This window comes from Alligator mississippiensis, chromosome 1, assembly GCF_030867095.1.
Source record: "Alligator mississippiensis isolate rAllMis1 chromosome 1, rAllMis1, whole genome shotgun sequence".
Taxonomy (NCBI): Eukaryota; Metazoa; Chordata; order Crocodylia; family Alligatoridae; genus Alligator; species Alligator mississippiensis.
The window spans coordinates 243,287,648-243,310,467 of NC_081824.1; the positions used below are offsets into that span (position 1 = coordinate 243,287,648).

General features: G+C 47.6%; 2 protein-coding genes and 1 non-coding gene across 8 annotated transcripts in view; 2 read left to right on the plus strand and 1 right to left on the minus strand.

Moving 5' to 3' along the window:
• Positions 1 to 285: 285 nt before the first annotated feature.
• On the minus strand, positions 286 to 2,620 carry MRPL51 (mitochondrial ribosomal protein L51). The gene is made up of 3 exons (XM_006258368.4): positions 2,445 to 2,620; positions 2,263 to 2,370; positions 286 to 620 (listed from the first exon to the last, which is right to left on the minus strand). The coding sequence occupies exons 1-3, from the start codon at positions 2,509 to 2,511 to the stop codon at positions 424 to 426; spliced, it is 372 nt and encodes a 123-aa protein (XP_006258430.3). The 5' UTR covers positions 2,512 to 2,620; the 3' UTR covers positions 286 to 423.
• Positions 2,621 to 2,906: 286 nt separating this feature from the next.
• Positions 2,907 to 22,820, plus strand: part of NCAPD2 (non-SMC condensin I complex subunit D2) — a 58,223-nt gene continuing 38,309 nt past the window's right edge. For 3 of the 6 annotated variants that reach the window (XM_059720410.1, XM_059720411.1, XM_059720412.1), the window contains exons 1-13: positions 2,908 to 3,143; positions 5,053 to 5,111; positions 5,554 to 5,735; positions 6,995 to 7,134; positions 7,478 to 7,605; positions 7,705 to 7,828; positions 7,937 to 8,084; positions 8,420 to 8,617; positions 15,487 to 15,621; positions 16,577 to 16,661; positions 16,927 to 17,107; positions 17,297 to 17,424; positions 19,012 to 19,221. In XM_059720410.1, coding sequence (XP_059576393.1) covers positions 2,941 to 3,143; positions 5,053 to 5,111; positions 5,554 to 5,735; positions 6,995 to 7,134; positions 7,478 to 7,605; positions 7,705 to 7,828; positions 7,937 to 8,084; positions 8,420 to 8,617; positions 15,487 to 15,621; positions 16,577 to 16,661; positions 16,927 to 17,107; positions 17,297 to 17,424; positions 19,012 to 19,221 — 1,921 coding nt within the window. In that variant the 5' untranslated portion in view covers positions 2,908 to 2,940. Of the gene's footprint in view, positions 3,144 to 5,052; positions 5,112 to 5,553; positions 5,736 to 6,994; positions 7,135 to 7,477; positions 7,606 to 7,704; positions 7,829 to 7,936; positions 8,085 to 8,419; positions 8,618 to 15,486; positions 15,622 to 16,576; positions 16,662 to 16,926; positions 17,108 to 17,296; positions 17,425 to 19,011; positions 19,222 to 22,820 lie in introns of all 6 variants that reach the window. The other 3 variants (XM_059720408.1, XM_059720409.1, XM_006258369.4) reach the window with 2 other exon arrangements.
• LOC132248067 (small nucleolar RNA U85) lies at positions 5,169 to 5,466 on the plus strand. Its single transcript, XR_009459422.1, has one exon. It is a non-coding gene; the product is annotated as a small nucleolar RNA U85 (small nucleolar RNA).

Sequence of the window (22,820 nt, forward strand, 5' to 3'; positions counted from 1 at the left end):
CAGAACAGCATGATGGAGGGAAGGAGCAGATTATCACACACTCTCTTTACTGCTGGGTTCTCACTGAGGATGAAGGGAAAAATCAAGAGAGCCTGAAACTCAGATGAATTGCTGGAAGGAGCACAGCATAGCGGGAGATGGAACAAAAGGAATCAGCAAAGTTAGGCAACTAGGAGCTCTGGACCAAAAAAAAGAAAAAAAAAGGCAAGGGACCCTGGGTTGGGACCAACATGCATCAAGTAGGGGAAGTGAATGCACAGGTGTAATTGCAGAATTACAAGATGGTTGTAGAAAAGAAACTCAATTTATTATTATGAGGGCTTTACAAACTACCTGATTTGTACACATCTTTCACACATTCCCTCAGCTCTCCCCAAGAAGCCATCCCGGCCTCCAGGACAAAGGTGGAATGCAAGGCCAATCCTAGTGACGCAACTTGGTGTGGTTGTAGCGTCTGTACAGGAACCGGATTCTCTTCACAAGATTTTTGTAATCCTGGTCAAACATGCGATCACCCACCATCTTCTTTTTGCGGATGCATCTCTGCAGCTCGTTCCCTCGCCAGCCTCGTAGCCACTTTGGGCCTCTGATCAGGTCCTTGGGATGAGCCTGGAAGTTTCCTGAAAACCAATAAGAGTGGGAGAAAAACAGAAGCAATAAGAGAAAGGGAGTCCTAGGGGGCATTAGTCCCAGATGCCACAAACCGAAATCAGGGGTGAATCAAAGGGAGGATGTGCACTGATACATTTGCACTCCCCTTTGATTCCTTGTCCATCCAAAATTTAAGCCAACTGCCTGGCAGCAGCAGCAGCATTTCTATTCAGGCAGCAGTGACAGAGCCTATTGACCTCAGACCTCATTATAATTTAATGGATTCTTTCTAAACCAGTGCTTCTCAAACTATCTGATGTGGCGGACCGGCAATTTTATTTCAAGCGGGCCAGGGATCGGTGCCCGGTTCAGCCGGTGGCAGCAACTGCATGTAACAGCGCTACACAAAAGCACAACCAGCTGTTTCTTTCTCTTTCCTCACCTCGCACGACATGACATCACCTGGAGTGTTGGAACATATGAACTGTGGCGCTATGACATATCAATGTTATGCTTCTGAAAATCTCTCTCTTTCCTGGCATCTCGCTGTGGACCGGCGACTGGTGGCTCGGACCACCACTTTGAGAAGCACTGTTCTAAACTCTTCATTCCACAGGAGCTAACAACCCTCTGTCCTACTAGATGGGTCCCACTACTCCAGCTATCGCAATGTTGTGGTCTGTTTGCTGCTTCTAGTCAAGTTGCACCCACTTCAGAGCCCTGCAGATATTTCTTGCTAGAGTTAAAAAAGACTAAGTCAGGTTAACGAGAGAGAGAGATGTACATTTAACTTTACTGACCCCAGAATGAATGAAACAGAGTCTCTGGATTACATTTGCCTAGCTTGTTGTGTTTTTCTATATAACATAGAATACTGCATACTAATCACTTTACCAATAAAGGAGGGTTTTTTGCTTCCATCTTAAATTAAATATTACATTTCCATTCAGGCAGCAGTGAGAGTGTTGACTGAATTCATGGCTCTTGAAAGTCTACCCAATTCCTTCTAAAGTCTTCATTCCACAGGTGTCACCAGTCCTCTCTCTTTTGATGGTCTTGGTGGTGCCCCAATCCAGCCAACCCTTGTTCTGCAATTCTGTCTGTCAGCTGTTTCTGGTAACATAGCTCCTATTTCATGCCTCATTTCAATGAATCTTAGAGAATCACAGAGGCATGAGGACCTCCAGGGGTCATCTAATCTATCACCCTGCCTGAGGCAGGTTTATCCCATACAAATCCCATGGGATGTTCAAAGCATCCATTACAAATCCATCATCTAAACTCGACCTAAGACCGTCAACCCTGGCACAGCACAGACATAGCACCCTCACAGGTAACGGAGGAGCTGCAGCTGTCCTGATTCTACGAAGCGCTATCAACATACACTCAAGAGATCCCGGGGACAAGCTATGCCTCCCAGCTGCACAGCAAGGCAAAGCTTCCTTCAGTCCGGACCAATCTGACTGGGGGGTAACATTCCTTGCTGACCCCAAACCTAGCAATGCGCTGGCCCCCGGCGAAGGGGCCAGATGCCCTATACATGAACCTCCGGTTCTTAAGTCCCAGCAGGAGCGTTGGCACAGCCCAATCACAGCCCCACGGGGGCAACCGTCACGGCCGTAGGTCGGCCCCTCCCCCGCCCGGCTCCCCGCGGCGGCGGCCGCGGCTCACCCAGGATTCCCACGTTGTCGTAGACGCCGAAGAGGGCCCGTTTCTCAGTCCAGCGGTCCACCTGCACGTGCGCGGGCGGCTCCCTCACGCGCGGGCGGAGGAGCGAGTCTGCGGGGAGAAAAGCGGCGTGAGGCGCGGGGTGCCGGTCCGGGGCCGCCCCCCGCTCCACTCCGCCTACTCACTAGTGCTAACGGCCAGGGCGGCCGTGGGCCCGCGGCCCCACAGGAGCGCCCTCGCCGCGCGCAGCATGGCCGCCGTGGCGCCACAGCGGCTGGCTCCGGCTCCCGCGCGGGGCGAGTGGAAATGCGCGCGCAGTTTGCTATGGAGCGGCTCCGGCGGCTGAGAAAGAGCATGCGCGCGCAGGCGGGCCGGACGCACCCTACTCCACCCCTTTCCCATCGGACCCCGTGGCTGCACTGGCGGCCTCCCACAATGCAGCGCGCCGCCCTCCGGGAAGCTCAAGGTGGGAAAGCTGTAGGGGAACGGGTTTGAAGCGGCCCTGCTTCGTGACGCAAGACGGCCCCGATTGGCCAGCGCTAACCGAGGGAACGGTTGGGGCTTGTGCGGGCGGGCGCCTGGCGCCATTGGCTGCTGCGGCAGGGCGGTGCGTGTGCCCATTGGCTGCCTGCCGTGGCGCGCGCTTTCGAGCGGTGCCCGGGCCCAGCCGCCGCCTCTGTGATGGCGTCGCCACCCGGCGCGGCCTGGGAGTTCCAGCTGCCGCTGTGCCCCGGGGACCTGCTGCGCAGCGGAGGCTCCGCCTCGCCCCGCCTGTTGCCGCCCGCGCAGCTGTCCGGAGCCCTGGCCGCCTTCGGGGCCGCCTTCGGGGCGCAGGGCCCGCGGGCCGTGCTGCAGCACTTCGACGCCCTCTGCAGCCTGCTGCAGTGAGTGCCGGGTTGGGGGGGCGCCCTGCCGGCCGGGCTTCGCCTGCCTCGTTGGGAAAAGGCTAAGAGATGCTACGGGAGCCGGCTGCCAGGAGCCGTGTGTGCCGCCATTGTCCCACTCGGCTGCTGCGCGGCCCCGCACAGCCCTTCCGCTGTAGCCAGAGAGGCACTTGTGCCTCTGCAGCTCGGTGCAGGCAGAGGGGTGGGCTTAGCCCTGCCATCTGGAGCCAGGCAGAAGGCAGAGCAGATTTGCACCTTACCCCACCGGGGTGGGGGGTCAAACTCACCCAGCCCCACGGCCGCGGGGCCGTGCTCTGGCCACCCCTGTTACAGACCAGTGCAGACCTCAGTATGTATGTCTGGCACAAGCTGTCTTGATCACTTCATCAGAGACTGCCTGGTGGGGAGTCCAGCATCTGACTGGGCTGGGAGGGGTGGATTTGAGGGGTGTGCAGCACTCGCACAACCAGCTTGAATATCAGTTGACTCCTGTCAACCTCTTCTGTCCCAGAGCAAAGCATTAACTCCAACATTTCATAGGACTTTAATGGGAAACAGTAAGGTTTGCTCTTTCTGTAGGATCCTGGCTTTGTCCCAGGAGAGACCTGAAGTCTGTTTTTTAGGCAAAGCAACTGTCTGCATGCCCATTTCAGTGCCATTCAAAACCTGGAACACTCAGGCCCCAGGATGCATCAGGCTTCTGTTTTTAGCCAGTGGTGCTGACTTAGGTGCAGGTGTGTCCATAGTGCCTTTAAAAGGTCCTTTTTGCAAGACTTTCTTTGTGTGTAGGTGGAGCCCTGCCCAATGGAAATGCCAGCTGCTGTAAGGGTTGATTTGCAAACAGTCTGGAGGAGGAAGGGGCTAAAGAAGTACTCGGGCCAGCAGAGGGTCATAGACAAGGAGTCCACATTAGGTTCCTAGTCCATAGCCATATCCGTGTCCATAGTGTAAGCCAGACCAGAGTTCAGGAGACACAGTGTCCAAAATGCACAACAGGGTGCATGAGGGGTCCAAGGTGGGGTTTGAAGCAGAACCAAGATTCAGCCCAAGGGACACAACAGTGGCACCTCTGGCTCCAGCATAGGGCATGCAGTAGTAGCTCTAACTCCTGTTGCAGGCTTTGAGCTGGAACTGCCACCATGTCAGTGCTGCAGCCATGGCCTTAGCTCCAGCATGGGGCGGGGGCTTGTGGCTCTAGAGGTAGGCTTGCGGCAGTAGCGACGCATGGAGTGGCTGGAGGGTGATATTGTTGGTCATCCTCCTACTACTGACTGCCATGCTTACTGAGGCCCTCTTCAGGCCAGTCACCCTCACCAGGCCCCCCCCCCCAACCTCTGATAGCCTGCAGGTAGCTCATCCATCTGGATAAAGCAGTTCTGAAGAATGGATCCAGCCCATGGATTATGTTTGAAACCTTTGGCTTCACCCTTATGGCTGGTGCCAGCCTGATACCAGGTGGCATGGTCAGAGGTGCAGACTGCTTTCTAACAGTTGGATATGTATAGTTAAGGCTGCATTGTGCCCTTTCTGCAAGGTTTAGCTATCTGTAATTGCAAAATATAGTTGGAGTATTTTGGGACTCTCCTGAAGTTGAAGTACATAGTGTGTGTGTGTGTGTGTATGTGTGTGTTGAATTTTCTAAACTGTTACAAATCAATTGGGTAATACACTAAACTAGAATTTGGAGAACACAGCTTATGCACAGACTCTATTAGAAGCCTCTTTTGAGTCTTCTTGCAACATGGTTTTTCTAGTTGCAAGTTTAATGGGTTGAAAACATGAGTTTGGAGTAAGACTAGTAAATAGGATTTAGAGGAGAAGTCTGGGCTTGCTTGTGGTTCTGTTGCTTGATTGACCATGGTACAAGCAACCATCCTGCATTGTCTTATTGGTTGTGTCTACTTCACAGTCACTTCCACACTGTGGATGCTGCTATCAAAGAGGATGCCCTGGATCTGATGAAAAAAGGTGGGTGTAAAGCTCCTTCTCTCCTTGTATGGTGAATGGTGGGTGTGTTCTCTTGCAGCTGTATGATGAAATAAGGCAAATGTGACTTCACTGGCAGGGCTGCATCCTCAACCCATTTCCTTAGACGGGTTTGTAATCTTGGCAGACAATGCAGAGTTGTGTGTGTTTGCTGTAAGGGCAGACCAACAGAAAATTCCATTTCCTGTTATCCATCTCCTCCTAGCTAAGAGGTACTAGGAGTTGAGTAAGGTTATGGGGACAGGGTGCACTGATGGTGTCCAAGGTGTGGGTATGGGATGTGGCCCAGGTCAAAGCTGGTGAGAGATGAGCACAGGTCTTTGGTAATCTGATGGCTGCTGTGAGCTTGTGTTTGAGATGTGGGAAATGAGAAATTTCGGGCAAGGTGGGGTAATGATTCTCATGTCTTCCTATCTCATTGTAGTAGTGTCCTCTCACTATAATGACCTGCCTTCCATCTTGGATGATCCTGGCCTGAGCTCCTCAGACTGCTTGGCTCACCGCAATGCCCTTAAGATGAACTGCTACGTGCTGACTCGTCTAGTGGAGGCTTTTGAAACAGAGTCTTTCAAACGTGACTCAGTGGAGCTGAGTCTTGGTGGAAGGGTATGTGCTGTGGGAGGATAAAAATGGAAACTAAATATAGTTACTGGACACTCTGTAACTTTATTTTTATATGCTGATGTTCATTCAGTCAACTGTAACATTAGATATGTGGCATAGCTGAAGGTTCCCAGGTGGATATTGGCAAGGCTTTTGGGTCACATGGAGGCCCAGGATATATGGCGTATGTATCCTCAGGGAGTTCTTTTTGGGCAGAAGCTGCAAGGAATGTGACAGATCCTAGTATTAATGTTCCACTGGTATCTGAAGCCTGAGATGTGTTGTGTGCGGCTTTTTGTCTAGTTGGTTTCTGACACTTGCTCCCTGACATTACTTCTGTAGTAGAGGAAAGGTGTTGCAGTTGAATCCATTTGATTGTAGTCTTTGGCTCATGTCAGAGTTATGGCAGAGGTTCTCAGCACTATAGAGCCTGATCTTTGTCTTTGCTACTAAAGAATAACACGTTAGTGCTGTATTGTGCCACTTGTTATAGAATCATGGAAAAGTAGAGCTGGAAGGGACCTCCAGAAGTCATGTAGCCCCACCCCTTGCTCAAGGCAGGATCATCCCTATCCAAACCATCCCATATAAGTCTTCATTTAACGTATTAATTGAACTACACAATCAACCCTATCCCACAACCACAAGGTGGGTGCATCTACATGTGCGCTTTAACGCACATTAGCCTATTTTAGTGTGCATTAAAGCATCGCTAAAAATGTGCTATTTAGTTAATGTGCATTAAAATAGGCTAATGTGTATTAAGTGTCACTTAAAAGCCATGCTCTTTAGTTAGTGTGCATTAAGGTAGGCTAATACACATTTTACTAGAACTTCACAATGGAGGTACTAGATTTAATGCTCATTAACTAAAGCGTATTACCGTATAAGTAGACATGCCCAGCATGCTCTCAAAAATTACCAAAAGTACTGTAACCTGCTACAGGTATGGCAGGGGGATGTGGACTGTTGGTGTCTCACCACTGCAGAGGTTCTTAAAATACACTCAGGAAATTGAGGAGAATACAGCCCTCTTCCTCTTCTTTATGGGAACTCTTCAGATATTTGAAGACTGCTATTACACTCACTCTTACTCACCTTTTCTGTAAGCTGAGCATGCTTATTTTTTTTCAACATTTCTTTTATATGGCTTGCTTTCCAAGTCTTTTTTTTATTTTTGTTGCCTACCTCTGCACCCTCTCTAACATTTCCATGTCCTTTTTAAAATTTCTGGTCTGCATACCTCATAATCTTATTCTTAGAACAAGAAGGGTTGCGCTAAGCGCTCTGGATTCTCATGGGAGGAAGAGAGGCAGCCACTCATACAGCTGCTGACAGAGCTGCTGCAACTGGATCTCCGTCGACTGTGGAGTGGTTTGGTGGTAGAGGAGGAATTTGTCAGGTAAGGGTGAGGTGAATCCTGAGGAACATTAGATGTAATTGAATGGATGTAGGGTCTGATTCTTTCAGGGGTTGACTTTTAGAAGGATGGATTGAAAGGTAAAGCTTCTTATGAGGCGGAGCATAACAAACGATGAGAAAGGACTTTGAGAATTATTCTGTAGTGCTGAGGAGTCTGAGAAAAAAGTTCTTGTTCCTTTAATAATTTGGAACATTGGAGCCTGAGAAACAATTCAGTTGGGGGTGGTAATGATGGCAGGAACCTGAGAGGCTCCCCCAATTCAGATCTCTTGAATGGGGTTGGCACAGACTGCATTGTCAGATCCTGTCTCCATCTTCTTCAGCTTGATGACTGGCATCTGTTACCGCATCCTGGAGAATCCAACCATCAACCACCAGAAGCATCGGCCTACACGGGAGGCAGTGATACATTTGCTTGCTGTGACTCTGATGCGTTATGACCACATGCTTAGTGAGTTCTCTGTTTTCTTTCTCACTCTCTTGCGCTTTCTCCTCAAACAATGTCCCACTTATATCCTCTGACCTTTTTTCCTCTCCTCTGACTTGGCAGGTGCCACTCTGAAGATCACACAGATGCTACAGCACTTTGAACATGTAGCCCCTTTGTTTGGAGGAGCTGTGAGCCTTTGGGCTACAGAGTATGGCATGAAGAGTATAGTGGGTGAGCTGTTGAGGTAAGAGAAAATCACCAAGACCCTACTACCTATATCTCTCTTCTTGACTCCCTCCCTCTCCCAACAGCTGTGAGCACCTTCTTTCTATCTTTTCCCCTCTTCCTGCAGAGAGATTGGACAGAAGTGTCCACAGAATCTGGCTCGGGATGCTTCTGGAGCGAAGGGCTATGCTGTCTTTCTCACAGAACTGGCTGAACAAATCCCAGGCATGGTGTTGTCCAACATGAGTGTCCTGCTGCATCACCTGGATGGAGAGGTACTGGTTGGGAAGGAGCTAAGCTTTCTCTCTGCAAGAAAACAGAATGCTGCCATCCATTATCTTCTGCCTCTAAGCTAAACCTATTTCACAAAGATCAAGGAACAAAAATTGGCACTCTGGGATAGATCTCTACCCTGGTACACTCTTTGCATTCATAGATGATGTAAAGAGAACATAAATTGTTACGCAAACCCCCAATATAGGCAGGCTGTCTCACCAGGGAATTGTGGGGCCTGAAAATCCTGCCGTAAGCGCTGGACTCTTTTTTAGCACAAGTATTGCAGGACCTTATCTTCTCTCAACTCCTAGTCTTACGACTTGTCTCTTTTCAGAATTATACAATGCGAAATGCCATCTTGACAGCTATGGCAGAGATACTGCTCCAAGTACTGAATGGAGACCAACTAGAGGAAGCTGTCAGGAGTACACGGGACCAGTTCCTGGATATGTTGCAGGCACACGTGTGTGACGTCCTTGGGCATGTGCGCAGCCGTGTATTGCAACTTTTCACACGGATTGTCCAGCGCAAGGTGAATATGCATAGAGTGAATTGTGAGCACAGGGCAGGGAGATCATTCAGTCTCACATTCTCTTGTACAGGAAGTAGAGGGAGAACATGAGGCTTCTTGCTGGGCTCTGAGGAAACTTCTGCTCTCTGCTTTTATGATTGCAGGTTGCTAAGAGCAAGGAGTGAAAGATTCACTTATTTCTAAGATATATCAAGCAAGGTATTTCCTGTAGAGGTAAAGGGAGTTTCACTGCTCTTGTAGAAGGCTCTGCTGAGACCTCATTTGGAATACTATATACAGTTCTGGTCATACGTCTTGAAGAAACCTGAAATCAGACTGGAAGAGGTGCAGAAAAAGGCTTCTTGGAAATAGAGAGCCTGTTATGGGGAAAATAGAGGAGCTGAGCTGGCTTATTTCATCAAAAGAAAAGCTTGAGAGGAGGTCTGATTTACTCCCTGATATGCTTATAGACAGTAAACACCAGGAAGAAGAGGAGTTATTTAAGCTAAAGGACAACATTGGCACAAGTGAATATCAAAATAAACTGACCTGAATAAATCTTAGCTAGAAACTAGGAGACTAGTATTGCAGGGCTGTAGTAGTAGTAGTGGCAGCAAGAATCCTAACTAGCCTTAGGATGGAAGGGATTATATGAACTCAGTAATCTTAAATTTCTTATGCTTTTATATTTGAGATAGAATAACCATCTGTACATCCTACTGCAGGATGCATATATACACCATCTATTTGAGCTCAGACTCTTTTTGTCTTGGGGTCTGTGGCTTGCTGCTCATGCTGTGCAGTGAGAGTATAAATGGCAGCATGTACATCCCATTCCTTTGTTCTTCTCCTGTACCTTTGGTTTGAGAGAGCTTTTTTTCACTCCTCTCACAGACCTCATTTTTGACTTTACAGTTTGTTCTCATTCCTTCAGAGTTCAACTCTTCTTTTTTTCCCCAAAGGTGTTTTGTACATTCTAGCTAATATGCTCTTCGCATCTTTTTGGCCATTGCCACAAGGATATCCTGGTTTTGGACATTACTATATCTCAATTTTCTGTAACTAGAATATTACCCTTCAAGATCTTCAGGCTTCAGATACTACTAATGATAGATATGCCAACTGTCTGTACTGCCTGAGAAATTTTCACATTCCAGGGAAATGTGCAGTTTGCAAATCCTTCAGTTCTTGAAACAAGAGTAGTCCAGGCTTTGTGCTTTTATTCACTCAGTAAATTTGTGGGCCCAGCCTCATACTTCAGTGTTTGTGACTGAGATGGACATGGAGGGTTACACGTATGCCCAGATCTTTAGCAGCCGGACTGGACAGTAGGGGTGTGGGAAACAGGCCATATTCAATTTGGATTTGGCCCAAATCAGGGAAAATGATTCAATTTGTTGATTCAGATCACTGGTCCAATTTGATTAGGCTGAATCTGAAGATTCAGTGCTGATTTGGAGAAGCAGTGATTCAGCCATAGACACAGCTTTAAATGTTTTTTCTACATACCTCGAGGTACCAGGCACAACTTGTGAATGCTGTGATGGTGGGGCGGATGGAGCATTCTTCGTGTGCTTGGCAGCAAACCTGAAAGTGGACCGGAAGTACTTCTGGTCCCCTTGTGGGTCCATCGCTAATTGCACTCCCCAGCAGACCCGGAAGTGGACCAGAAGTGCTTCTGGTCCACTTCCAGGTCTGCTGCCAAGTGCACTGGGGGCCCCCCCGTGCTCCTGTGGGATGCTCCATCCGCCCCAGCATCTCAGCATTCATGAGCTGCCTGGTACCTTGAGGTATGTAGAAAAAACATTTAAAGCTGGTTCTATGTCCGAATCGTCAAATCTTTCCTAATCTCTCCGAATCGGTTCGGAGGGTTCCAATTCAATTTGGAGAGATTAAAGGGTCTGCTAATTCAATTTGGATTCAGAGATTTGGCTGCCGAATCAGGTCGAACCCCCACCGAGTCGAATCAGTGACCAAAGCTTCGCACAGCCCTACTAGACAGGACAACCTGACATTAATTCCAAGGGACATTTGAGAGGAAGGCACCATTGTCACAAACTGTAGCTGGTATGGCACCTCGGCTCCAAGCCTCTTTCTTCTGTTCTCTGTGTCTGCAGAGAGCAGATTGAATTTTATTAGAAAATGTTAAGAGTCATAAACCAAAAAAATGACAAAGCCATAAGGGAAATACAGAGTGCCTGAGCGAGGGACTAACATAAGAGGGATGGGGGTGAGGAGGGGAACGCAGCTAAGTTACAGAAAATACAATGTTAGCCAACTAAGCCCAGCGGTGGGGAAAGCTAGGAAGGGGATTGCAGTGCTGAAAGAGAGAGAAAATAGATGCACACAAACCCATACAATAGTCCACGGTGGTGGAGGAGGTAGGTTGAAGAAGTTACCCAGTCCATCGAGTCTTATCGCAGGGGTCCTTGCCAGGTGGAGTGGAGTGGTCTGTGGTTGGAAGCTCTCAGAGTCCATCATAAATTTTGCCCTTGGGGTAACTCCTTACCTCAGCAAAATTCAGTGTTACCTACCACCGACCAGACTTTGGAGTTCCAGCCAGGGAAGTTTGCCAGCTTATGGGATATTCACCCTTTGGTTTTCAAAATATTGTAGATCCTCCCTTCCACTGAAGCGATATGCCTGTACTTGTCCATTGCCCTGGAAACACCCCTCATTCCAGACAGTCAGTAAGGTACATAAAACAGCAATAAGATTTATTATACAAGATATAGTTATGCTTGTTTTGTATAATCTAAGTTGGAAAGTGAATAAAAGTAGAGACAAACAGGATGAGGTTTTTTTTTCTATCTGGAAACAACTTCTGAAATTGCATCCTGCATTTTCATTTAAAATGGTGTTCTCAGCTAGTAGAACTGCCAGCTCATGTTATCCCAGTTTTTCTGTCTGAGGCCTAGATATGCTCCTTAAGGCCAGGGATCCCTAGACTCTATTTTTGCCTTGCCACGACTTGCCCCAGCTCCAACATTGTCCAGGGGGTGGAGCTGCCATTGCCACAACCACTGCTGCCTGGCCAGGGGAGGGCTGGAGCCACTATGTGCTCTGGGTCCCAGTTCAGAATTAAGGCTGGAACAGAAGGTAAGCAGCAGTAGTGGGGGCAGGTGCCAGGGGGCACAGACACTGCAATGGTTGTGGGAATAGAGAGCAAATGTCTGATGGCAGGACACTTGACTCCCATGCTGCTCGTCTCCCTGCTGCTGTTTTTCAAGCTGCAGCAGTTGGGGAGGAATGAATTTAAGATGACCCTCCAATAATTAGATTCTGTACACGGACAATTTTAACAAATGTACAGGAAACTCACTATTTGCGGGTTTGGCATTCGCAGTTTCAAATATTCGCAGTGCGCCGAATATTCCCCGTGCACCGCAAATGTTTGCTTTGTTACAGTGCCGGCAGTGTCTGTGGGAGCTCCGCACTTGCTGCTGCCGGGCTCTTGCCACTGCCAGCGCAGCTGTGCCCCAGCCGCTGGGGTCATGCACTGTTCATGAATGCAGATGATGTTCATGACCGCAGTGCAGTATTCGCAGATTTCGCCATTCGTTGGGATCTCCAGAACATATGCCCCGTGAATGGCCAAGGTCTCCTGTATAAATTTTCAATGTAAATAATTGAATTATTGCAAGGTCGTCTTAAATTTGAATTTTTATTGGATTTGGTGAAATACAATACTTTATTCAAAGAGTGAAAAATAGCAGTTTCTGCATATGTTTCCTTCTAGATGGTTGTGTCCTAAGAATGGCTTCTCCCTTTGAAATGTACGCAGTTGTTGTTTGGGGCTGTCACCTCTGCTCAGGTGCACACAGATAGTTTTTGCCACTTCCCTGGCTGATTGATAGGCATACTAATTCCTGGTTTATACTGTAGAGCAGGAGTGGCCAACCTGCAGCACATGTGCTATAATGCTGGCAGCCTTGTAGCCTCGGTTCTCCATGTGACTGGAGAGGGGACAGGCAGTAAAGTGGCAGATAGGTCAGGAGCCAAAAAGCAGAGCAGCAGATTGGGCAGGGATCTGAAAAGAGCAGGAGATTAGGCAGGAGAAGGGAGTTGGAGTGGCACTCTGGGAGGGTGCTGAGCTAATGTGTGGTACACCTTCCAAAAAGGTTAGCCCCCACTGCTCTAGAGATGGGGCTCCTCACATCATATATTAATAGCTTTTGTCTGGTGTGGGACATTCCAGACACTTGCTTCAACAATCAACTTACTGTTCATATTAAGTTACAGTAAAATATATATTTTTACCCAAAACCATATTTCATACAGTCAGTTTTATCAGTTTTGTGTTTGTATCTTAACATTAGCTATAACTTCAGACTGAAAACATCCAATTCTGGGAAATGGTTTTTATATGACACACAGGGTACCAAAATAAATTCTGCATTTGGATACACAACCACCATATTTTCCAGTGTGTAAGATGCACCCTTCCGCACACACCTTCCATAAGGATAAAACTGGGGAAAAAATTCCTCTTAGATCTGGCTGAATTTTAATTATTTCAGTTATTTTTCATTGCACAGCTTTAGTGTATAAGACACACCTGAACGTTAGACTCCCTTTTTCAGGGAGAATACCCTTCCTCTACCTTTTACTCTCCTTGCACTGAGTCATCCAGAAACAGTTTCACTGGCTCCACACTTCAGCACCAGTGTTGTCAGCTCTGTTATGAAGAGGGTGGCACTGGCTATCTAGTATCCTATGGAGGAAGTATAGGAGACTACCCATGAACTTCTGGAAATCTGCAAGAGGACCCCTTCCTGTTAATGAGGCCTTCGTGGACTCAGCCAGAATAATCAGCTAAGTGCTGATTACTTTGGTTTCCATCACAAGGATGGTCAGTGTACCTTACCAATTGCATTTTAAAACTGGATTTTTTACACCTGCCCAGCTCTAATCCTTCCTGGTTATGACAGCACCCAGTGAGATGAAGCAGCACAGAAGCACACCAACGGGCAGAGAGCCCAAAGGATTGGAGTTATTGCATAGGATATTCTGGCTTTCCAGTTCACTTACCCAATTAAAAAAATAATTTCATTCCGTACAATTTCAAGATATATGAAAGATTAGCTGCCTTCGTAGTTATGTTGCTGCTGGGCTGTCAGAAAGCCTTTGTACTCTTGGTAGCAGGGGGATATATGGTTGCTAAGATATCTGCTGCATTCGAGATTACCTGTGGAGGTACAGCATCTTGCTTAAGGGGAATGGTAGTGGTAATGAGTAGGGTTGTGATTTTTCTCGGAGAGGTCTGGAACACTGGAGGATCCTCCCTTTCATTATAGACATATAGGCACTGTATATTCTGACAGATTTCAGGGTGACTGTGCTCCTTCAGAGAGCACATGCTGATTTCAAAACAAGCATAAGTGTTTCATAGATTGCATAGATTTCATGGACATTAGGGCTGGAAGGGACCTTGGAAGATCATCGAGTCCAGCCCCCTGCCCAAAGGGCAGGAAGTCAGCTGGGGTCATAGGATCCCAGCAAGATAAGCATCCAGTTTGCTCTTGAAGGTGTTCAATGTAGGCGCTTGAACCACCTCCGGTGGCAGGCTGTTCCAGACCTTGGGGGCTCGGACAGTAAAGAAATTCTTCCTTATGTCCAGCCTGAAACAGTCTTGTAGTAGTGTATGACCATTCGACCTAGTCGTCATCCCTTGGGGCGCTCTGGTGAACAAACGTTCCCCCAGATACTGGTGGTCACCCCTGATAAACTTATAGGTGGCCATCAGATCACCCCTGAGCCTGCACTTTTCCAGGCTAAAGAGCCCCAGGGCTCTCAGCCTGTCATCGTAGGGTCTGCTTCCCTGACCCCTGATCATGTGCGTGGCTCTTCTCTGGACTCTCTCAAGCTTCTCCACATCCTTTTTGAATTGTGGAGCCCAAAACTGGACGCAGTACTCCAGCTGCGGCCTCACCAAGGCCGAGTACAAGGGGAGAATAACGTCCCAGGATTTGCTTGAGAAGCATCTGTGGATGCAAACCAGCGTTTTGGTTGCTTTACTAGCCGCAGCATTGCATTGCATGCTCATGTTCATCTTGTGGTCAATGATGACCCCCAAGTCTCTTTCTTCCATAGTGCTAGCCAACATAGCACTGCCGAGCCTATAAGGATGTTGGCTGGAGTAAGACCAGAGATGACTTACTTAGGCAGCTGCATGTTTGTGCTATTTATGTAGACCTCTTGTACCACCAAGAGGGAGTATTTCATTGGGGAAGCAGCCTTTTTCAACAACCTGTCACTGTTCCTTGGATCACAACCAGACCATTTGATAGTACAGTTGAGAGATGCAGTCCATCACCTAGGATTTCAGTTCTCCTCCCTTTGGCAGCCACTTGGCCCATTTCAGACATAGGAGCAACATAGATTTGGACAAATGTGAACCAATTTTTTCTGGACACCATGTCAGGTGTCTCCTCTTCAACTTGGTGCCTACTTCCCATCTGTGAGGCAGCTGCTTGGAGATTGAAGCATACCTTCAAACATTGCACCACCACTGACACTTTTAGATCAGATGAAGCTACAGCAACTGGGGTTCTTCAGTTTGTTATCCACAAATACATCCTGAACTGCACCTTCTATCCTCTCTTCCTCTGATTCCCTAACATTCTGGGGTGCTGCAGCAGAGAGGAAACTAAACAGTGGGAACTATGCACACCTTTATGTTGTTGGAACAAATCATGAATGCAAGCAAGGTTCATGCATGTCATGAAGATGCTAGTGGAGCAAAATGTCTCTGAGCTCAAATGCATGCTCACCCTCTGCGGCATGTACTTATCAACAATACCTTTCAAGGAGCTCCCGTTACTGCAGTAAGTGACTTTTATATGCATGTAAGGCTTCTGGGTAACCTCTCTTCCCTGTTCTTGGTGTAGGCCCTGCCATTGACTCGATTCCAGACAGTAGTGTGTCTGGCAGTTGGCCGTCTCCAAGACAAGTCAGTGATGGTGGTGAAGAATGCTGTCCAGCTGCTGGCTGCATTTCTTTCCAACAACCCTTTCTCCTGCAAGGTAAACCCTTATAGTTGGGGACCTACTGAAATTGTGATTGCACGTTTTTCATGGAAACTGTGAAATTGGGTGGACTTTGTGAGAAAATGGTGGGCTCTGCAAAAAATGGGCTCTGCAATTTTGGCAGGCTGACTGCAAAAAAAGAAAAAACCAAAAAACCCACCTTACTGAAAATAAAATGCTAGCTCCCCAGAGGGAGCCAGCAGTTCTCACAGCACTGCAGCCCAGCTGGGCAGAAGGGGGCCTGAGGGCATGAAAGAGCACCCAAATTAGCAGCCACCACCTGCTACCCCTGCCCCTAGTGCTGCTGAAAGGGATGTCTGTTATGTGGCTTCTCCCCCTACAATTGCTGGCAAGGGGAGGGGCTGCATGACAGACAGCCCTCACAAACAATCAGTGCGGGGGAGTGGGCTCTTGGCCAATCAGTGTCATGGGGTGGGTGCTGCATTCAGCCCACAGAAATGGTGGCTGACTGCAATCTCTGCAATATCGACTACCTTGAATTGCATAGATCCCTAGGTATAGCTTGTTGGGAATTCATGCTCCTCCTTTGAGGCACGAGCACCAGGATCTCTGTGCTGTCAAATGTTCATGCACTTTTTGGCTGTGAATCAGGCTCAGATTTAGAGACCTAGTTTTTCCCAAGATTCAGGTGCTGTAATGTGTGTCTTACATTCCCTGATGCACTTTTGTGTATGCTGGACTCTGACATGGTCAGAGTATATGGCTCTTGGCTCTGTTTACAGCCTGCACCAAGTTGATTTGAGTCTGCTGTAGGGGGCTGTTCCTCTGAAATGTGGGGTTTGGGCTTTGGGACTTTGTCCCACTATGTCTTTAAGGTATTTCATTGGGAGCTGAATTCAAGCTGTGGGTGAACAAGGAGGATTTCAGGGCTTAAGAATATGGAGTATAAAGAGTGCAATATCCCCTATATTGCTTTTCTTGATATCCCCAGATAAGCTGTTCTGACTTGGCTGAGCCGCTCAAGAAGGAAATGCAGAAGCTGCATGAAATGAGGGACAAACACAAGGCTGCATCTGGTAACTTCTTCTCTTCTGCTCTTTTCAGTGGATATCTTGTGTCCTCACAGCTGGCATTCCTTTCAACTTATTCTACCTTCTATTGAAGTCACAGCAGTCTTACACTTAGTGAGGGAAGGAAGGCATGGCTAGACCAGCCAACAGGGATGATGTATGCTATGTAGATATAAGGGGGAAGTACAGGTCTTCTTCCCAGCTGTGCTTCCTTCTCTCTGATTCTAGTCTGAGTCTGTATCACTAGGTTTGCATGTCTTTTTTCTTATAGCATTAGCAATTACACCAGAGGAGGAGTGGGAAGCAATGCAGCCAGAGCTCAAGGCCATGGTGCAACAGCTCCTTCATCCACTACAGGGAGAAGAGGAGAGAGAGGTGGCAGTAGAGGTTGAGGACACTGCACAGGATACAGCAGAGCACATTATCCAGTTACTGAGGAAGCTAAATTATAAGTGAGTGGGGACATTGCACTTTTGGGCAGAGGCAATACTTTAGAAGCTTCCACTTTTAAGTTAGGTGTGGATCCAGGGGCAAAGCTGGAAGAATCTGATGTGGGAGTGTTTTTTCATTTTAGGTTTTTTTTAAAACTCTGATTCTTTTCATTTGGTAGATGATGTTTTGTTTTGCGCCCTCTCTGCCAGGGCTGCTGTTTGCCTTACACAGGAGGCTGTGAGCTGTTTCCAAGGAATAGAGCCCTTCATCAGCACTTCCGAGTTGAAGGATGACAAGGAAGCCATGATCTTGGGCATCTTGAAGGCACTCTACACAGGTACCTGCCCTGGGTCAGTCAGTTCCTTGGTCTTCAAAGTGCTATAGAGAATAAGTGATCTGCCTTTCTGTCAAAACTTCTCTCTTAAATTAGTCTGCTTGGACACTTCTTCAAGACTGACTTGGGTCTGTTGTCATGATGAATTGGTCCTCTGATCTCATCATATGTCAGTACCACCCTTTTAGAGTATTAAAGCCTCAATGGCCCCTGAAGTGAGTACACCCACCCAGCTTCTTTTGCCCCCATCCAGGCTTTTTCTGTGCCACTACGCCTAGAGCTATGATCTTGCAGTATTTTCCTCGTCGTGGCTTTGACAGACCTCCCAAATCGAACCAACTTTGAACTAAACCAACGGTGCTCAATCTTTTCAGACCTGTGGTACCAAAAGTGATGTGGAGCTAGTCCGTGGGCTGGATTGGGCCCTGTGCATCAGGGTTGGGCCCTGCGCTACCTCCACCCCACCCCACATACCTGAATAGGGCCCTGCATGGCAAAAGTGGGTCCCATGGGCCTGAATCAAGCCTCACACTGCCTCTGTGCACTCCTGTGAACTGGGATCAGGCCCCTCACTATCCTGCTTGCCCAATCTAGCATTCGGGGTCATGCTATCCAGTCTGCAGCACTCCCCAGAGGTTCAGAAATTTGGCAGCACGGGTGTGGCAGATAACATTGCCACCAATCCCATGCCATCAAATTTTCAGACTCATGGGGAACTCCCCCGAGCTAGATGACATGGCTCCTGGGGCTGAATCTGGCCCACAAACTGAGGGTTGAGCACCCCTGAACTAAAAAAAGTCCTGCTTTCCTCATACTTGAACTTTAGTCCTTTCAGTTCCACTCAGTTACTCTATCATTATGTCAGAACAGCAGCTTTCTGGGGCTTGTGTGCCGTCAGTCTCAGCTTCCCTTGGGGGGCCATCAATAGGGGTTAATCTAAACTCCTGAATGTTCCTTTTACCAATCACCGCACACCCAGAGAGAACCTAGCCAATGGGAATTGGTTCTCCTCTGCCTTGAATTCCTCCAGGAGTCAGATTCACTTCCCTCCAAGTGACAGTCATGATGTTTTCAGGGCACAGGTTATGCAGGATAAAAGGGGGATGCTGCTTTACTCTGTTACTGCTTATCTGCATCCTCTTACATCAAGGTAACTAGATTTTAACCCCTTAATGAAAGAGGAGTAAACTCTGGTAGGTAGCCCACTTCTCATGTGGTAAGAGCATGTATGAGGACATTACTGCAGAGCAGCTGATATGCAATAAAGCTGTGTTCCTTTTCACATTACAGTAATTATTTACATGTCCATATCCTCAGATTCATAACCCGTAACAGCATATCACAATCTTGTTCTTGATGCCTTCCAGTTTACATTGATTCAGTGGAGAACACTGGAGCTATCCTGGCAATCCATTTTGGTTGCTTAATGGTGATTTATGGTCAATGGTGTTTTATATTCTTGGAATGGGGACTGCTAGATCTTGACCAAGGTCAGTGGGTTGAAGGGAGATGTGACAAAATGCCATCCAATTGTGAACATTTCACTTAAGTTGCCAGCTCTGTTCATGGACTCGTCATCTCACTGTGTAGGTTCCCACCTAAAAAACTGTGTCCCAAAGCCTTTGAATGACAGTGATAATACTGAAAGTGAAGATCTTGCAGTAGTGGAGCAGCTAGCATCAGAAATGGTCAAGCAGGAGATGTTGGTGCAGTATCTGCAAGATGCCTACAACTTCTCTGTAAAAATCATGGAAGCCACGAGCATGGTTAGCAGGATGATGTACGGAAACTCTGTGTCTGGTAGGTGATAAACATGGATCCTTCTTCACATTAAGACTTCCAGGGTCTGAAACTTGATCAGCAAGGAGATGTCTTAGAGCTCTAAGTTTGTGATGGTGGTGTGATAAACAGATATGGGGCTGGCACTGGAGTTATATGGACAGGGGGTCTGTGTATTACATTAATCTGGCAGTAGGGGCTTAAAGGAGTTATCTTGGAGAAAGTGGGAGGGGGGAGGTGAGCTTCCTTGGGTATATAGAGGCACTGGCGCACTTTAAGCAAATGTTAAGGCATCCAGCCTCTTCAGCCTAAATGCTGAAAGTATTTCAAAGCGTCAGGCAACTGCAGTCAGTTTTGGGGGGCAGGTTCTCTGTTCTGTTTTGTTGGTGCTGAAGGAGTGAAAGCCACCTCTGACTCACTGTATTTCCCCCTTCCTCCCTGCTGGCTTGCCATTCCCCAAAGTGAGCCACGTCAGAAAAAAGCTGCCTCTTATTTGACTATATTGCAAGGTATGCAGATGGAAGATGAGTGCGACTGGTGGGCATGGTGCACATGTGCTCCAGGTAATCTCAGTTGCTGCACAGACCCTTGATGCAAGTTGGAATCCCCAGTTTATCTAATATGTGGAACAGCTGAGGCAGTTGAAGAATTAGACATTTTTGTTTTATGTTTGCCCACATGCATATTTCTCTCTGAATGGGCATTCAGGCTGTATGTTTGATCCTGGGCTCTGCCTAAGCCAAATCTATACAGCACATATGTGCCCTGCCACTTAAGCTCTGCACAAAGGGCTGAAAGGTCAATGTGCACTTCTTACTTCTCAGTTTTTCTTAATCACCTTAGACTCGAGACCAGGCTTTCGGCTGTCCTTAGGCTGCAATTTAGTCCTTGTAGCCAATTTCATCCGTTAATGTATTTTTATTGCTCTTGTTGCCCATTGACAAAAAGAGAAAAAAATTGCGTTTGGCCTTGACCATATGCCTTCTTTTGCATAGGGGAGCTTTGGGTTTTTTCCTCAGATCAGGCCTCAGTGCTCTGTGTCAGTATGTTGTCTTCATTCATGCTTCAGATATTTACGCCTTGTATAATAGGCACATCAGGCATCCATGCAGCCACAGTTCCTATTCCAGTACCATGTATAGTTTATGAGTCTTTTTCCCTTCCTGCATCAGAAAGGAAGCACAGATGAGCCATGCCATGCCTTAGGTTTACTTGCTAGAAAAATCTTAAGCCTAGCTTCAGACCTGGTGTGCAAATTCCAGCTGCATATAGGCATTCAGCGAGCACAAGCTCGTTGCTGAAAAGGTTGGTAGGAGCCTTTGAGTAGTTGGCCTTTGAAAGAGATTCCAGGAGGGACCCGCAACTCAGAGTTTGTCAGAAAGAGATTCCTTTTCCCCTTCTTGGCTCCCAATATTTACATGCCTTTTGCATGGATTAATTTTTTAATCAGACTATTCATAAATGTTAAGGCTAGAAGGGAACTGCTGTAACAATGCAGCTTGACTTCCTGCATAACACAAGGCATAGGAGTTTAGTTCTAGGAAGTCCTATTTCAAGTCCAATAGCTGTGCTTGAACAAGAGCTTATCTTTTTAGAATAATATTCAAACTTGATATTAAGATTCTCAGTGCTAGAAAATCTGTGGTAAGCTCTTCACTAGTCATTCAGTCTCAGTTTTTAAAAAAACTTGCACTTCATGATATGTCGTTTTGTTTTGTTTTCTTGTCCAGCTTCAGTTTCCAGCCATTAGTACTTGTACCATTGCTTGTTTATACAGATGTATATTGTAAAATCTCTTCCCCACGCACACAGTAGTTTGGTCCCCTCTTAACTGACTTTTTAATTAGGTAAATGGATTTAAGAAGCTCGTTATAAAGTGTGCTTTTCCATTCTTTAATCGCTCTTGGGGCTCTTCTCTGCACTGTCTTTGTTTTATCGATACTTTTTTGAATTTGTAGTACCAGAACTGGACAAAATATTTCGGTAACTAACCATTGCCAGATTCAGATGTTATACTTACTTGCATGTCCCACATACTTTTCTCCCCAAAAGTAGTCCTCCAAAATTAGGGTGCGTGTCTTAAGTGGGATAGTAATTTTCTACACTGGAATGGAATCAAGGAGATGCTGCAAAATGGTTACTGTGCTTCACTCTGTCAATCTCGGGGATAGAGGACCCTGAAATCACCCTTTGACATCAGAGGAACAACTGTTGAAGTCAGCATTCAGCCATGACTGTAAAAATGTCTTTTCTTCATTTTGCCTTCCCAAGACAAGGTGTAAGTCTTATCTGGGGGCATGTGATACATGAGAAAATATGGTAAAATGTGCCTAGTCCTCTTTGGTGTTTGTCTGGTTTGTATCTAAAGGTCTTAACTTTTTGGTCACTGTCTGTCACACTGGAAGCTAATTATTTGTATAGATATGATATCGGATTGTCACCGATTATAAAGAAAATTACTATATTGGAAATCAGCCTGATGTGGCCAGTAATTTGGCCAATAAATCCCCGTGTGTGGGCGCAGTCGCAGCGCACCGTTCAAGCAGCAAGGAGCACAGCTTGGAGAGCTGTGTGCACCTGGTAAGTCTGGTGCGGGGAAAGGCCCGGGGGCGGCGGCGCTGGCGCTGTGGGCGTGGCAGGGTGCAGCTGAGGCCCGGGGCCGTGCTGTGCTCTTCCTGGTTGTGGGGGCTGGGACGCACGGCACTTGGGGCAGGTGTCGGCAGCACTGGGAAGGGGGCTACGGGGGGGGGGGGCTGCAGCCACCCCAAATTTTGCTGTAGCCCCCCCCCCCATAACCCCTGCTCCCAGTGCTGCCACCGCTTGCCCTGGGCGCCGCCCACGCCTCCCCCTTCTTCCCCCCCCCGGTAAGAGCCCAGCACGGCTTCTGGCCCCAGCCTGCAGCTGCACCCTACCCTGCCCTGCGTAGATCTGGGGCACACATCCTCCCCACCCCTCTGTTCCCTCCCAGGGGGCACGCAGCAGCAGAAGCTGCTCCCCCTCCCCATGCCCCCTGGACGAGCCACGGCTCCATCCTGCGCCCTGCTCTGCCCCAGCTGGGCACTGCCTGCCCCAGCCCCAGGCCCACTTCTTACCTCACCACGGGGAGCATTACTCTGCCTCCCCCACGCCCCTTCCCTCCCCGTTCCTCTTCCACCGCAACAGACTTACCAGCTGCACACAGCTTTATCGGATCGGTGTCAGCTGATATACCTCCTTAAAAATGGTCTATCAATATCAGCCCCCAAAATCTGTATCTGTGCGCCCCTAATTGTTTGCCACGATGCTGATTCTTTTTCAGAATTGCTGCTCCCTGGGATGTAATCTATCATTTCGTAGATATGACCTGTCTGTATGGCCTACTTTTAGCTGTTTTTAAAAATGCAGTTTAACTTCACCCATCTTCCAAGCAGTCCAGATCTGTCCATACCACTGACCCTGTCCTTCATTATTTATCATTCATGCTCCTGTTTTTTGTCATCTGCTAACTCTCAGTAATGATTTTAGGTTTGCTATGGTGTGTATGCAGCAGTAGGTGTATGAACCAGTTTTGCTTGTCGGTGGCAGGGATAGTTGCCATACTGGAAAGGGAGGAGCTGTGCAAAGCTACACTAACATCTTTC